This window comes from Ostrea edulis, chromosome 4 (genome assembly GCF_947568905.1).
Source record: "Ostrea edulis chromosome 4, xbOstEdul1.1, whole genome shotgun sequence".
NCBI classification, from domain to species: domain Eukaryota; kingdom Metazoa; phylum Mollusca; class Bivalvia; order Ostreida; family Ostreidae; genus Ostrea; species Ostrea edulis.
Genome location: NC_079167.1, coordinates 30,989,866 through 31,005,565, shown reverse-complemented (window position 1 = coordinate 31,005,565; position 15,700 = coordinate 30,989,866). Strand labels below are relative to the sequence as shown.

The following is a 15,700-nucleotide window of genomic DNA, read 5'->3' as shown; positions in this document are numbered from 1 at the left end:
GTGAGTTTAATGTGGGGCTGAGGACGGGGAGTGGTCAGTGAGTTTAATGCCATTATGTAGAGCTAGGGATCAGGATGGATTAAAGATATGGAAAACGATACAATAAAAATGAAAAATTATGCAATACAAATGGAAAAGATCAAATATTGCAACGTTTGACTTGCCATACTACTTATGCATCGAATAACTAATGTCAGCAAAATACTAGTATACAAACTGTCACTGATTCATGTTTAATCTACAATTCAGCGATAATGAAATCATTCAGGAATATAAAAAAAATGAATACTCTATTCTTATTCCGACTTTATAACTTCATGTAACAACTGTGATATAATATAATATAATATATATATATATATATATATATATATATATATATATATATATATATATATATATATCTGACGAGTGAACACGATCTGCGTGTCTTGTGTATCTGTTGGAAGATAGATAACTCGAAGTTCTATAATAGAATGTTTTTGATGGAAAAAAATGTATTATCAGATTTTGAAAACATTTTTCTTTCATTTTTTATGTGCTAGAATAAAAAAATGATTGCTCCAAATAAGGTTAAAAAAAATACATATACATGTATTTCGGATATGTATCATTTTAATCATTAAAGGTTATTCAGATATCACAGTTACATGTATCTCTCTATGGTGTCAAATTCTACTAATTTTTTCTTAGTTTGAGGAAAAACATAATAAATCATGTTTATCACGGAGATAACCAAAATATAAACTTCTTAAGCGTGTCTCATTCTAAGATTAGGGAGTTTTCAAAAGTATTGATAAAATTGTAATACATCTCTTAAGGAGGTATGCTACACCAGAGAAATTTGATATAGATGAAAAGAGGAGGATATGTACATTGAATATATGATATAGAAAACTTTCAAATATAATTTATTAAGTCAAAAACTGCAGATTTAGTAGAAAGCAATCTTTTTAGAAAAAAAAGAAAGAAGAAAACCCCTGCTGGACTCGATCCCCCGAACTACAGTTAAGCAGTCGACGTGCTAACCTACTGAGCTTCTCAATCAGGCGATGATTTTTTAAATGAATAAAAAAATATTGGTGATATTCACATTTTCGTCTATGTTTTAAAAGGAAGTCAGCCATTATGACGATGTAGAGTACCTCCTTAAAAGGAAAGATACGAAAAAGGTCATATATAGCCCCATTTGAGAAGTCATCATGGACACAAATGTAGAAGCACTATCCAAAAACTCCGATCATGTCTATTTAAGAATATCAGTCCTCATGTGACTTGTTCTACGTTCACGGTAAAAAAAATAATGAAAATTCAGAATATCCTCATTTTCGGCAAAAACAAAAATGACAAATTTCGATCATATGTTGCTTCAGATAACATAGAGCATACCTTTGTCTACTTCTTAAACTTTCATATTTTGCATATCCTTATCAGCTGCGACTTTGGAATCAAAATGTTACATAGTAAATGTGTTTTCCACGTCTGTTCTGGTTGAATTTTTTTAAAAAAAAGATTTTAAAAAAAACTATGTGTATGTTTTCTGACTTCATAAAGAGGATAAAATGTTCTAAAGACCCTAGATTGTTGTTTGTTTTGAACATATTTTATTCAAAAGGATTGGGGACAAGTTCCAAAAATTACTATTTCCTCTCCAAATAATAATAATAATCATTATTATTATTACTATTTCCTCTCCAAATGACTAGATTCTTAACGTTGGGAATTCATGACTTTTTCATCTTACGGTATGGAACAGCTGTGTAAATTATAATAACGACAATTGTAGCAAATTTAAAATACAGTAAAACACGCTTATAGCGAAGTTCTGAGGACAAACAATTTTTTTTGGTTCGTTATAAACGTAATTTGTTGTATCCATTAGGTTCACAGTATGTTTTAATACTTTTATTATGAGGTTTCATTTTTAAAATTCTATTCCTTAGATTCAAGAAATGACTTACTCTTTAAATTTGTTGAATTAATAATGCGTTTTGTTCATGTTATGTGCACTATATTTTGACGTGCAATTTCACATTCCAGGACGCTGTTCAAATAAGCGACCCCCCCCCCCCTCCGAGGAATATTTCATGACTTGTAGAAGCAATGTAAACAAACGGTGATTCAGTAAATGAATATAAGAATTAAACAGCTTTTTGAGCTGTTCATGGTCAATATGAACGGATTTGGATTTGAGGCAAATTCTCTATGAATCGCAGTAGTATAACCCGGCTCGATAGGCGGTTCAATTGAGTGCAGTTTTGAGTGCAGGTTTTATAGGGAGGTCAACGGAGTGCGGGGTTTTATAGCAAGCCACCTGGCGCGGTCAAGTTGGACAGGTGGCCAGTAGGCCAGCTGGCGCGGTGAAGTTGTGTGGGTGGCCAGAGCTGGCGCGGTCAAGGCGAGGTGGGGCGATAGCGTGTGAACGTTTTGTATTCCTTGTGTATTCTTTTTTTTTTTTTTTTAAATTCAAATAAAAGAATTGAATTAAAGAAGAACAATGGTTGAAAGTTTACACATTTATTAAATGAACGATTTGAATAACAATTTACTGACCACGTGATGAACACCTGGCGTTTTACGGTGAGAGAACCCGATTTTCTGAAAAACAACTGTCGCGCGTGCAGAACAACTGTGAGAAAATAGATACCCGCCAGGTTTCATTTTCATTTTTAGGAAACGCGGGTATTTCGTAAACAATGAACTCAGCTATTTGGAAGTTTTATAAAAACACAATTTCACACGGAGTTAAAGGCTATCGAGAGGCGGGGCTAAGCAGGTGCAAAGTTGCAGGTGTCAGGTGTGTGGGCGGGTCAATCTGGACAGGTGGGAAAGTGTGGTCGTGTTAGAGGGGTATAAAAACGCGATACAGCCGTGACATTGTCACTTTTCAGCATCATGTCTGACCAAACTCGAGATATAGAGAGAGATAGAAGGGAGCAGCGATTGAGATATTTAGAACAACATCTTCACTTACAACGAGCGCGCGAATTACAACTCCGGAGACGGAATAGAGAGCGACTGGGAATTTTACAACAAGGTCGCGGATTACGAAATCAACAACAACCTAGAAGGTTAGTGTCGGGATACTATCATATTCAGCAATGCTGACTCCCGAGTATCGCTTGAAAATATTTCAATTTAAGATGAACACACAGCGATTACGATTAGACCCCATCTACAAAGGGCAAGGGAACGGAAAATGTTTGAACATCATGCTGGATAACGAACATTACGATGCCATAACATCGATGTCGGGAGGGACAGAGAATACATATTATTGTGATTATTGTGATGTTGGATATAGTCACATCGATGAACACAGTACCGTCTGTCCTCACCGCTGTTCGTTTTGTTTGGCCGACACCCCCTGTTCCCCGGACGGCACCTCATTGTAAGGGATTTTTCAGAAATGCTGTGTGTTACCAGATCCACTTGAAACCTTACAGTACCAATACCGCGACAACCGTGTGTAGTTTAATGGGACGTTGCGACCAGTGCCAGAAATGGATGTCTAAGCAATTGTTAAAGGGACATGCGTGTGGTGGAAAAACACAATGCCGCATCTGTAAGAAACTCGTCACTACCCCACATTACTGCTTCGTTCAAAAGAAACCCAAGCCCAAACCTAACAAGGAATTGAAAATGTACATATATTTCGATTTTGAATGTACACAGGAAAACGGAGTTCACACCCCTAATATCTGCGTGGCCGAACGCGTGTGTCAACATTGCGACAGTTTAGACATCGACACGCGCTGTGAACACTGTCAAGCGTTTGGATCGCAACGCCGCTTCGTATTTCAAGACCCAGACACTTTAAAGCAGTTTATGGAGTGGTTATTACAATCCGAGACGGACGAGAAGGGTAATGTGACTTTCAAACACGATGAAACTACCGTCATTGCGCACAATTTCAAGGGATACGATGGGCAGTTCATCCTGAACTATCTGGTGCATACGGCCTGCATCAAACCCGCAGTCATTCTCAACGGCAGTAAAATCTTGCGCATGGGAGTGTTCGGCTTGAGATTCGTCGATTCGTACAATTTCCTCCCCTTTGCTCTCGCCAAGATGCCCTCTGCGTTTGGATTAACAGAACTGAAAAAAGGTTATCCCCCCCCTTTTTTTTCAACACGGAACAGAACCAGAATTACGTGGGTCCTTATCCGGATGCCCACTACTACAATCCTGATGACATGTCGATCGCCAATCGTGCAGCCTTCTATACTTGGTACAATCAACAGGCCGGGAAAGTGTTCGATTTTCAGAAGGAATTCTTGGCTTACTGTATCTCGGATGTGGATATTTTACGCCGTTGTTGTGCGCAATTTAAGTCGACTCTCTACAGTCTCGTCCGGGTCGACCCGTTTCAGGAATCAATAACTTTTGTCAGCACGGCTAATTTAGCGTATCGACGAGGATTCATGTCACAGGACACCATTGCCATAATCCCCAATATGGGTTACCAACCGTCGCGCCGCTACTCGGCCAAGGCCTGTCGCTGGCTCACCTCCTTAGACCGCAACATGCGTCATGCTAAGAACGGGGGCGAAATCACCATAGGACCCTATACGGTGGACGGTTACGAGGAGGAATCCCGCACTGTGTATGAATTTTACGGCTGCTAATGGCACGGGTGCCCCACCTGTTATCCGAATCTGTTGACCGAAACCCACCCCCAGCGAGTCCAGCAGACGTATCAAACCCTGTACGAGCAGACCTTGAAACGAGCCGCCGCCTTAAGGCAACAAAGATATACGTTAGTGAGCATCTGGGAACACGAGTTTGATCGACAAGTCAAAAACAGTCCGGAGTTATAAACATTCCTACGAGACCTCGATATTCAGGACCCATTAAATCCCCGTGATACCTTATACGGGGGTCGTACCAATGCCACGCGTCTGTATTGCGAGGAGGGAGACATGCGATACGTCGATATGTGTTCCCTGTATCCTTACGTGTTGAAATACAAACCGTTTCCCATCGACCATCCTCAAGTCATCACCAGCGATTTCGCCGATGTGAGAGAGTACTTTGGCTTCATTCGTTGCCGCGTCCTCCCACCCCGAGGTCTGTATCATCCCGTGCTACCCTACAAGACAGGAGGAAAATTACTCTTCCCCTTATGCCGAACCTGCGCCAATTATCGCAACTTTGGACCCGACGATCGATGCAGTCACACCGATTCAGAATGCAGTCTGACCGGAACCTGGGTGACCGTAGAAGTACACAAAGCTCTAGATCTCGGCTATCGGCTCGAGTGCATCCACGAAGTCTGGCATTTTGAAAAGACCAGCCAGGATTTGTTTCGATCTTACATCGACACTTTCTTGAAGATCAAACAAGAAGCCTCCAGATTTCCCGATGAATGTCAAACGTGCGAACAGAAAAAAGAATACATCAGTGAGATCCAGCGCCGAGAAGGCATCTTCATGAATCTAATAGATATTCAGAAAAAACCCGTCCGTAGAACCATTGCCAAACTCTTTTTAAATTGTCTCTGGGGGAAATTTGCACAACGATTACAGTTACCACAAACACAGTATTTAACCGAAGAAGAAGAATTACAGAAAAAATTACAAGATGCCACTCTAGAAATCAAAGGAGTCGAGCTGCTGGAAAATCGAGATCACCCCGAAACCGACATGATGCTGATCAATTATCAGGAAAAAGAAGAATTTTTAGAAGACTGTTCTTTTGGCAATGTGGTGTTAGCGTGTTTTACCACCGCACACGCTCGTTTACATCTCTATGAGACTCTAGAGCCTTTGGGGGATCGCGTCCTCTACTTCGATACCGACAGCATCATTTACCAACACGATGAGAGTCGGTTCAACCCCACCATCATCAACAGCTTAGGAGGTTGGACCGATGAATTGGGTGGTGACCACATCGTCAAATACATGTCGGGAGGACCTAAAAATTACGCGTATGAGACCCAGGGCGGAAAATCAATGTGTAAAGTCAAAGGTTTGACGCTCAATTATCGAGCTTCCAGGATCGTTTCCCTCACCACCTTAGAAAAAATGTTGAAATGGGAGGAAGAAGTCAACGTGCGTTACCCCCACTTTATTCAAAGAACACGTCATCACGATGTTCGCACCATCCCCTTAGTAAAGAAATACCGCGTGGTGTACGACAAGAGACAACGGGTTCACCATTACAACACCCTCCCTTACGGGTATTAAAAAGGAATTACATCTACGGGAAAAGTTCAGTTGCAAACATGAGTAAATGCGGATCACTACGACATACCATCATACCGGGTTATGCCCGATTATTCGATCGTTAAAGGAGCACCCGATGTCTTACAGAAATTATTACCATCCATTGCTGAAGCGGGATTCTTTTACAGAGGAACGGAAGATTGTGTGTGTTGTTTTCGATGTCGATGGTGGAATGGGAGAACGGGAACGATCCTTGGATATAACACGCGTATTGGAGTCCTCATTGTGCTTACTTGGTGTGTAATAAAAGTGTAAAATGGGTACGACAAGCTTTCAACGCCAAAGCCAGACTTACCGAGAGTGGTCGAGATTGGGGAGGGGGGGGGGGGACTTACCCAGTGACGAGTCGGGGAATCCCGCGTGTACTCAGAAATGTCATATTTGTTTAGACCGTGAACTGAAAATTGCATTTTTACCTTGTGGACATCTATGTTTCTGTGCCGTGTGTGGTGCAGGACTTGCACACTGTCCTGTTTGTAGACAATCTGTGGACGAAACTGCACGTATTTTTACTTGTTGAAGAAACTGTATTTTAAACTTGTAAATAAATTGAAGTTTTGTTTTACTTGTAAATAAATATCTATGATACTCTAGAACTCGTGTCATTTATCAAGATGTATACCTACAAGACACTAGGTCCGTTTCAATTGAAACACGAATTTACTATGGTAGTAGCAGGTCCTTCCAAATCAGGTAAAACGGAATTTGTGAAACAATTGGTACAAAATACGCATTGGATTTCACCCCCACCTGAAAAAAATAGTCTGGTGTTACCGAGAATGGCAACCGGCTTACGAATCATTACAAGAGTCGGTGACATTCATTCACGATATTCCCTCAGACGACGAGCAATTTGTCGCCGATCTCGGCACTCGTCATTTACTGATTTTTTATATGATGGGGGGAAAGGCCATATAATCCATTGTGGATTGGTTTACGCGCAAAGCGCGTCATCGCAATACCAGTGTCATCTACATCACGCAAAATCTCTTCGATCGAGCTGTGCAACATCGGACCATCAGTCTGAATGCCCATTATCTCGTATTGTTTAAAAATCCTAGAGATAAGTCTCAGATCGGGGTGTTAAGTCGGCAATTACAAATGCCTCATTTACTATCGACCTATGATGAAGCCACCCGTATTCCTCACGGGTATTTACTGGTACATTTAAGTCCTCAGACCCCCCAGGAATTGAGATTAAGAAGTCAATTCTTTGCCACGTTAGCCGTTTACATGCCTCCGAGAGTATAAATAAGGGTGAAAATTTCTCGGAAGACGTGAAATAACTAGCCAACTACTGCCATCCACACTTTTGTTAACATCACATATCACAACCTACACTTTCGTTAACACCACATTTTCATTAACACCACATACCACCACTTATACACCATCCACATTTCCATAAACACCGTTTACACACAGCTAATGGCACATCAGATGCTACCACAACACCACGTGTGTTTTTTTTACACCAATCACACCACTGCTTATACAGGTTTGATAGTTTTACATATCAATATTAATAACACATTGATCTACCGTTATTAGTTTACATGTATCAACATACTACCACCCCCATTTCCATTAACACCACCATACTACCACTCACATTTCCATTAACACCACATACCACCACTGATACACCACTTACCACCACCTATACACCACATACCACCACTCAAACACCACATACCACCAGCTATACACCCCCATACCACCACCTGTACACCACTACTGGCACACCAGATGCCATCACTTACATCTTCTTTAACATAACTCACACCACTACCCATATAGGTCCTAAGTTATGCATTTCTTTGCATCAGAATATTAATGAAAGAGAATGATCTACCGTATTTAGTTTGCATGTGTCACCACCATACTATCACTCACATTTCCATTAACATCACATACCACCACCTATACACCACATACCACCACCTATACACCACCATTCAAACACCACATACCACCACCTATACAACCCATACCACCAGCTGTACACCACACCACCACTCAAACACCACATACCACCACCTATACAACCCATACCACCAGCTGTACACCACTACTGGCACACCAGATGCCATCACTTACATCTTCTTTAACATAACTCACACCAATACCGATATAGGTCCTAAGTTATGCATTTCTTTGCATCAGAATATTGATGAAAGAGATTGATCTACCGTTATTAGTTTGCATGTGTTACCACCATACTACCACCCACACTTTATTAACACCACATGTCACCACTTATACACCACATACCACCACCTATAAACACCATACCACCACTACCACCTATACGCTACATAACACCTACTCACCACTATTGGTACACCAGTTCCCATGACTTGGGTTTCTTTAACACTACTCACACTATTACCTATATACATGTAGGTCCTTAATTTTGCATTTCTTTCCTTAATATTAATTAAAGAGATTATCTAACGTTATTAGTTTGCATGTTTCACCACCATAACACCCTTCACATTTTCTTTAACACCACATATCACCACCCAAATTTTCATTAACATCATATACCACCACTTATGTACCACATAGCACCACCTGTACACCACATATCACCGCTCGTATTCTCATGAACACCACTACTGGCACAACAGTTGCCACTACTCATAGGATCCGTGTTTACCCTACTCTCAATTGTGTAATCATTATAAGATTGTTCATTATCTTCACTTTTTCATGAACAATTATGAGACTTCCTATATTAAAAAAGATAGTTGATATGGTAAAAACCCAGATCTATAGAGAGCAAGTGCTCTGATAAAAGGAAGTTTAAAATGCATCTAATGCAGGATACTCTTTTTCATTTTCAAGAGTATGCTAGAAATAATCAGATGCGAAAAGGGGGGTTTCTTTATGTGTCAGAAGTTTGTCCCAACTATTCCTTTTGTAACAGGAATATAAATATATACACTTTATACACCAACATACACCGTATATCGTTACCCCTTTACACTCTGCTCGCAATAATTATGTAAATTAGATTTTCTTACAGCGTAGTGATGATCGGGATCGGGAGAAAATAGAGGGGCGATTTCAAGGTCACAATATGAATTATGACCTTCGCGCAAATATAAAAATGTTCAAGTGATTTGATACGAAATTGAAATAATATATTATTTGACCAGCATTTGACAAGAATATTTTTCACGTATACGGCTTATCGCTTGATAACGGCAATCAATAACGACACATATAGACATGAACTGCAAGATGTACGTCGTGACGTACTTTTTCGTTGTGATCTCATAATGTGCGAAGTGCACAGAAATAGGGGCCTATTTAGTTGTTTTTATAACTATAAAACTGTTCTGCTATATCCATAATAGAGTTTATATCCAAAGTACTTTTAGAGTAAAAATGAATTATTTTTAAATATATAGGTCTAGCATAAAACTATATGGGATCCGGGTTAGAATAGGTCCTCAGTACCCCTTGCTTGTCGTAAGAGGCGACTAAATGGGACGGTCTTTCGGATGAGATCGCAAAAACCTAGGTCCCGTGTCACAGCAGGTGTGGCACGATAAAGATCCCTCCCTGCTCAAAGCCCGTAAGCGCCGAGCATAGGCCTAAATTTTACAGTCCTTCACGTACAGTAGTGACGTCTCCTTATGAGTGAATCATTCTCGAGTGTTCAACAATAAAAAAATCAATTAATCACATAAGATTCAATACAAAATAAAGGCCTAATGCAGAAAGATCTGACCCAAACCACACAATATAGTAAAAACACAGGGGCTAAGCCCGTTTTGGGCCCGAACTCTGTGATACCATAAATATAGAAAGGGGTCTAACTCTGACACAGATAAAAAAAAAACTAACCACTCGCTTCAGATGCCTCAAAAATCTTAAACTAGGTACGCGTATGCGGTGTTTGAGTGGTGGTGTGGTGTACAGCTGGTGGTATGGGTTGTATAGGTGGTGGTATGTGGTGTTTGAATGGTGGTGTGGTGTATAGGTGGTGGCAGGTGGTGGTATGTGGTGTTAATGGAAATGTGAGTGATAGTATGGTGGTGACACATGCAAACTAAATACGGTAGATCATTCTCTTTCATTAATATTCTGATGCAAAGAAATGCATAACTTAGGACCTATATGGGTAGTGGTGTGAGTTATGTTAAAGAAGATGTAAGTGATGGCATCTGGTGTGCCAGTAGTGGTGTACAGGTGGTGGTATGGGGGTGTATAGCTGGTGGTATGTGGTGTTTGAGTGGTGGTATGTGGTGTATAGGTGGTGGTAAGTGGTGTATCAGTGGTGGTATGTGGTGTTAATGGAAATGTGAGTGGTAGTATGGTGGTGTTAATGGAAATGGGTTGGTAGTATGGTGATACATGCAAACTAATAACGGTAGATCAATGTGTTATTAATATTGATATGTAAAACTATCAAACCTGTATAAGCAGTGGTGTGATTGGTGTAAAAAAACACACGTGGTGTTGTGGTAGCATCTGATGTGCCATTAGCTGTGTGTAAACGGTGTTTATGGAAATGTGGATGGTGTATAAGTGGTGGTATGTGGTGTTAATGAAAATAAGGGTTGTGGTATGTGGTGTTAACGAAAGTGTAGGTTGTGATATGTGATGTTAACAAAAGTGTGGATGGCAGTAGTTGGCTGGTTATTTCACGTCTTCCGAGAAATTTTCACCCTTATTTATACTCTCGGAGGCATGTACACGGCTAACGTGGCAAAGAATTGACTTCTTAATCTCAATTCCTGGGGGGTCTGAGGACTTAAATGTACCAGTAAATTTTATTTCACGTATGAGTTTTATCTCATTTTATTTTTACCTCTTTTCTCACAGAATCTTTCAAAATTCTGGATCTATCCACTACACTTTCTCTCACTGGACGACATGCTGCACTGTTTACTGTCTATGCGCATGCGTCTGAAGACCGAAGGAGGAGACTCGATATTTTTTGTATAGGCCATCAAAAAGTATTAATTTTTATGTTAAAACAAGAATTTTTAACTTTAGATAAGTGTTATTTTCGCAAAGTTCATACTTTCAACAATGCAACAAAAATTGAGAAAGCCCTGAGGAAATTGTCATTTCATGATTTTTGCGCAAAATGAGCTGTAGTGTCTCTTTAAAATTGTTGTTCAAATTGTGTTTGTGTAAACTTTTAATTGTTTATTTAATAAATGTGTAAACTTTCATTGTTCTTCTTTAATTCAATTCTTTTATTTGATTTTTTGAAGAAGAAAAAGGAATACACAAGGAATACAAAACGTTCACACACTATCGCCCCACCTCGCCTTGACCGCGCCAGCTCTGGCCACCCGCACAACATCACCGCGACAGCTGGCCTGCTGGCCACCTGTCCAACTTCACCGCGCCAGGTAGCCTGCCGGCCACTTGGCCAACTGCTTGACCCGCCTATAAAACCCCGCACTCCGTTGACCTCCCTATAAAACCTGCACTCAAAACTGCACTCAGTTGAACCGCCTATCGAGCCGGGTTATACTACTAATCGCTAAATGAAATGAAGACAACTTCGCTGTATAGCGTGAATTCGTTTTAAGAGTGTTTGATGTCACCGTGTTTTACGGTAGTGTTTTAAAGCTTTTTTCAATATTAAAAAAAAAAACATGAACATCGAAATTATTCCTACAATGGCATACATCTATTTGTTTTTGAAATAGACAAACCTTTCATAACCTTAAAGGGAACAAACACGTGCATATGCTGTTGAAATAGAATATCGTACAAGATAAATAGAAAAGAAAATCTTGTCTGTGTCGGGGAAGTAAACCGAAATATCATGTCTATAAAAAGTGAGTCTTTTATAGCGAATTGTTTTTCCTTGACTGTAATAGAATCTTATCACGTCATCAACCGGAAATATTCCCCCCGAGTTCTCGAATTACAGGTTTGATGTTTTGGATGTTGAATATGCGGCATTCTGATGCATGGACTCTGGCATGGCTCATAAAATCACTTTCATGTATAACGAATGAGTTTATTTCAAAAGTCCTTCACAAGAGAATCAATCATCAAAGTAGCAGATTTATGAAAAGATATAAACGCCATTGGTGACAAAAAATACTTCTATGTTTACTACCAAAATGTAAGTTAAACAGTATTTTATCTGAAAATGAGATTGACCAGCAGAATAACGCTGTGTTTCTCTGGTTACTAAAGGTCAAATCAAAACATAATTCATACCTAATGTAATGAAACTTGTAGATAATAGATGACTAAAAATGGAGGTAAGAACAAAACATCTGAATTATACAGAAATGTTTGATTTGTATCGGTTTCATTTTCTTCAACATAAATGATTCAAATTCCTGCATGTATATGCATTATAATACACACAAGTAAATTCAACTTGTTTCGTTCTTCATCATCAGGAGAATAAAGGAGTATGAATTGTACCCCTGATGACGAGATATATATATATATATATATATAGATAGATAGATAGATAATAGATAAAAGCACGAAAACCCAACAACACCCTACTTTCATAAAGTGTCGGATCTGAGAAGATACAAGGCCAGTAAAGAAATTTATAAAAGCATTGTTACCAATGTAGATTATTGATAGTATTCGTTTTTTCGTGGTGTGTGTTATTTGTTTATGTAATATATGTCTCTTGATAAAGACGCGGGTTGCGTCGAAAATTTGAGTTTTAAATAACCAACAGTGCCGTGGACTTTTCAGTGCCCCCCCCCTCTCTCTCTCTCTCTCTCTCTCTCTCTCTCTCTCTCTCTCTCTGTATATATATATATATATATATATATATATATATATATATATATATATATATATAGATAGATAGATAGATAGATAGATAGATCATAGAAGTTAGACGTACTCAGTGGAATATAATTTAAAAATGCGCGCGGTATTTGACCTGCCATGAACCGCCCACCTTCACCGTTACCCGGATCATAATGTAACTATTTGGTCTTTGCTAACTATGGAAGTTATGCACGCATTGACGCTACGGTTTAGACTCTGGAAGTGCTCCCCTCCCGACTTTCTCATGGTGTGCGCTACTTCACGGCATTAAAACAGTCTTCCATGGTAGTATGACATTATACGGGCTAAATTCAATTAACTCTTAGACGTTTATTGTGAATAATGGTGCAAGCGAATCGTTTTAGATTAAATTTCCGTTGCCATGGCAATATTATTCCATTTTTGTAAGGAGTTGCAGAATGTCTGAACCAAGCAATCTTCTAAGCTGACAGTCTCATGCTTTTTTCATCAGTCAAATGTGTACCAGGATAATGCGTTCACGAAGACTGCAGACCTTCTAGTCATCAGAATTAATAAACAGACGTGTCATACACATCCATGAACAGTCTTCTTCAGATATTGTTTTCTTTATGAGGGACAATAATTCTATACCCCCGGTTCACATTGACAGTTATATGTATATCAGATATTTTTTATGTATCACTTTACTGCATCTGTTTGACAACCCTAATGAAATATATATATTGAAATATATATATATATATATATATATATATATATATATATATATATATAATGAAATGAAATATGACAACACGTTGTAAAACGTAAGCGCTATATATATATATATATAATTATTATCATCATTATCATTATTATTATACTGTAGTAATGTAAATCATATTGAAAACATGTTAAAAAAAACATGAACACGAATGTCAGAAACGACTTTGAACACTAGTTAGCACATCTCAGAAAGAAAATGTCACGTCATGACACGAAATTCTGATCAGAGTGTCATCGAAAACAGCTAACAGCTATGAAACTTTGAAGAACTTTAAGCAGAGTTAGTTATTCCCTCGTCAATTTCTTCTAAAACATCTAAATAAAATTCCTATAATACATCCCTGTAGAAGCTATTGAATTAGTTTACGTTTATTACAACCCTAGAGAAATTACAATTTCCCTTTTTTCTGTTGACGACAGCCGTGTGACGGTTATTTTCTTCTGTAATTGTGGAACAGACATCCTTCTCATACAGCATCATCAACAACTCATGGCTATATAAAAGATACGTTTACGCTTTGCGTGAATTTAGTAGGAAAATATATACATGTACTCCTGAAGAAGTGAAGAAACTATTCGAGTATACTCAATCGATTCTGTATTATATTTATTTGTATGATCATTTTACGTATGAGCAGTTGTTAATTCGAGGCATGTCACTGACAAACAAGTTGATGGTACAGGAGTTTCAACAGTCTCGCATTTCGCAAATTCTATGGTCGTTCTAACGATCTAGTTTGCCAATACAACCTATCATTGGGCCAAATGCCGTCTGACGTGTTTCATACCGATTGTTAGGCCGTTCTTGGCAACCTGGTTTTGACTACAGATAACTTTGTTTACCTAAGCAAGAGATAGGGTTTGAATATAGGATTTATGTTTCGGTGGATATTTTCTATTACGTCTGCTACGTATCAAAGAAAGGTGGAAGTGCGAGGCGGATCACTCAAAGGCCCCTTGCATTACGTGTGTATCCATGCGCTCTGTGTCCGATGACTTAGGAAGTTGAAATAAATCCAACTCCCTTGAAAGCAAATAAATAAAATCTGAAATTACGAATATGTTAGAGCTCGGGTAGACCATTGGTGAATTTGAAATTGGCAGCTTTGTAGACTACTTATCAATACACGCAGATTCCACAAGAGTCGATGTTCCTCTTACATTGATATTTTCGTGTCAAATAAACGAACCTTGAAGGTTTAAAAATTGTTTTAACGTGAAGTACGCAAGTTCTATGAATTCACGGATCCGGGTGAGCTGTACATATCGTACAGACTTCCACGGTGTTCTCACAAGTTATATCGGTAAAGTGGGATTGGTAAGTCGTGGAATGGCTGATATGAATCTTTACTGTTTGTGAATCGTAGCGAATGCTTCTCGATGAAATCTGTTTCGTCTTGGTACCATCTCCATTCTCAAAACAAAAAATGCCAGTAACACATGTGATGTTGGTAATTCGCCGACATACGATCAGCCATTCCTTTGCGTTGTCTTCAGAATTAGAAATGTTAGCCATGAGTTTGACGATAATTCAGATTCTTTCAGAATAGGATATATTTATGAATTAAACCTTCGCATTCAATTCACCTGTACTCTACAAACAACCCAGATGATGATCTGTCATCAAGCTTTTCATCGTTGTGTTCCATATACCCTGTTATTAAGCATAATACGAGTATTTACATCAAGAACAAAGCTCTCAATTAATTTTTCATTCCTAGAAGTACCTGCAATGTAACTTTTATGTAGTAGTTGTCAGTCTGCTCTCTCCTGACTACAGACGATGTAGCAACCGACAGAATAAAGGTGTTTTGTTTCCATATGAAAAAGACGCAAAGCTACATAAAGCTATGTTTTTCAGTAGAATGTTTTAGGTCTATCGATTGGTTTCCCAAAGAAACTTGATTAAATCTAACAGATCATAAATGGTTATGAAATGC

At 38.8% G+C, this 15,700-nt stretch overlaps 1 protein-coding gene across 1 annotated transcript; it reads left to right on the top strand.

Annotated features, from left to right (window-relative positions):
* The first annotated feature begins 4,937 nt into the window (after positions 1 to 4,937).
* On the top strand, positions 4,938 to 6,188 carry LOC130053783 (uncharacterized). Its single transcript, XM_056161351.1, has one exon. It carries the CDS (start codon positions 4,938 to 4,940, stop codon positions 6,186 to 6,188), a length of 1,251 nt encoding a protein of 416 aa, XP_056017326.1.
* The last annotated feature ends 9,512 nt before the right edge of the window (positions 6,189 to 15,700 follow it).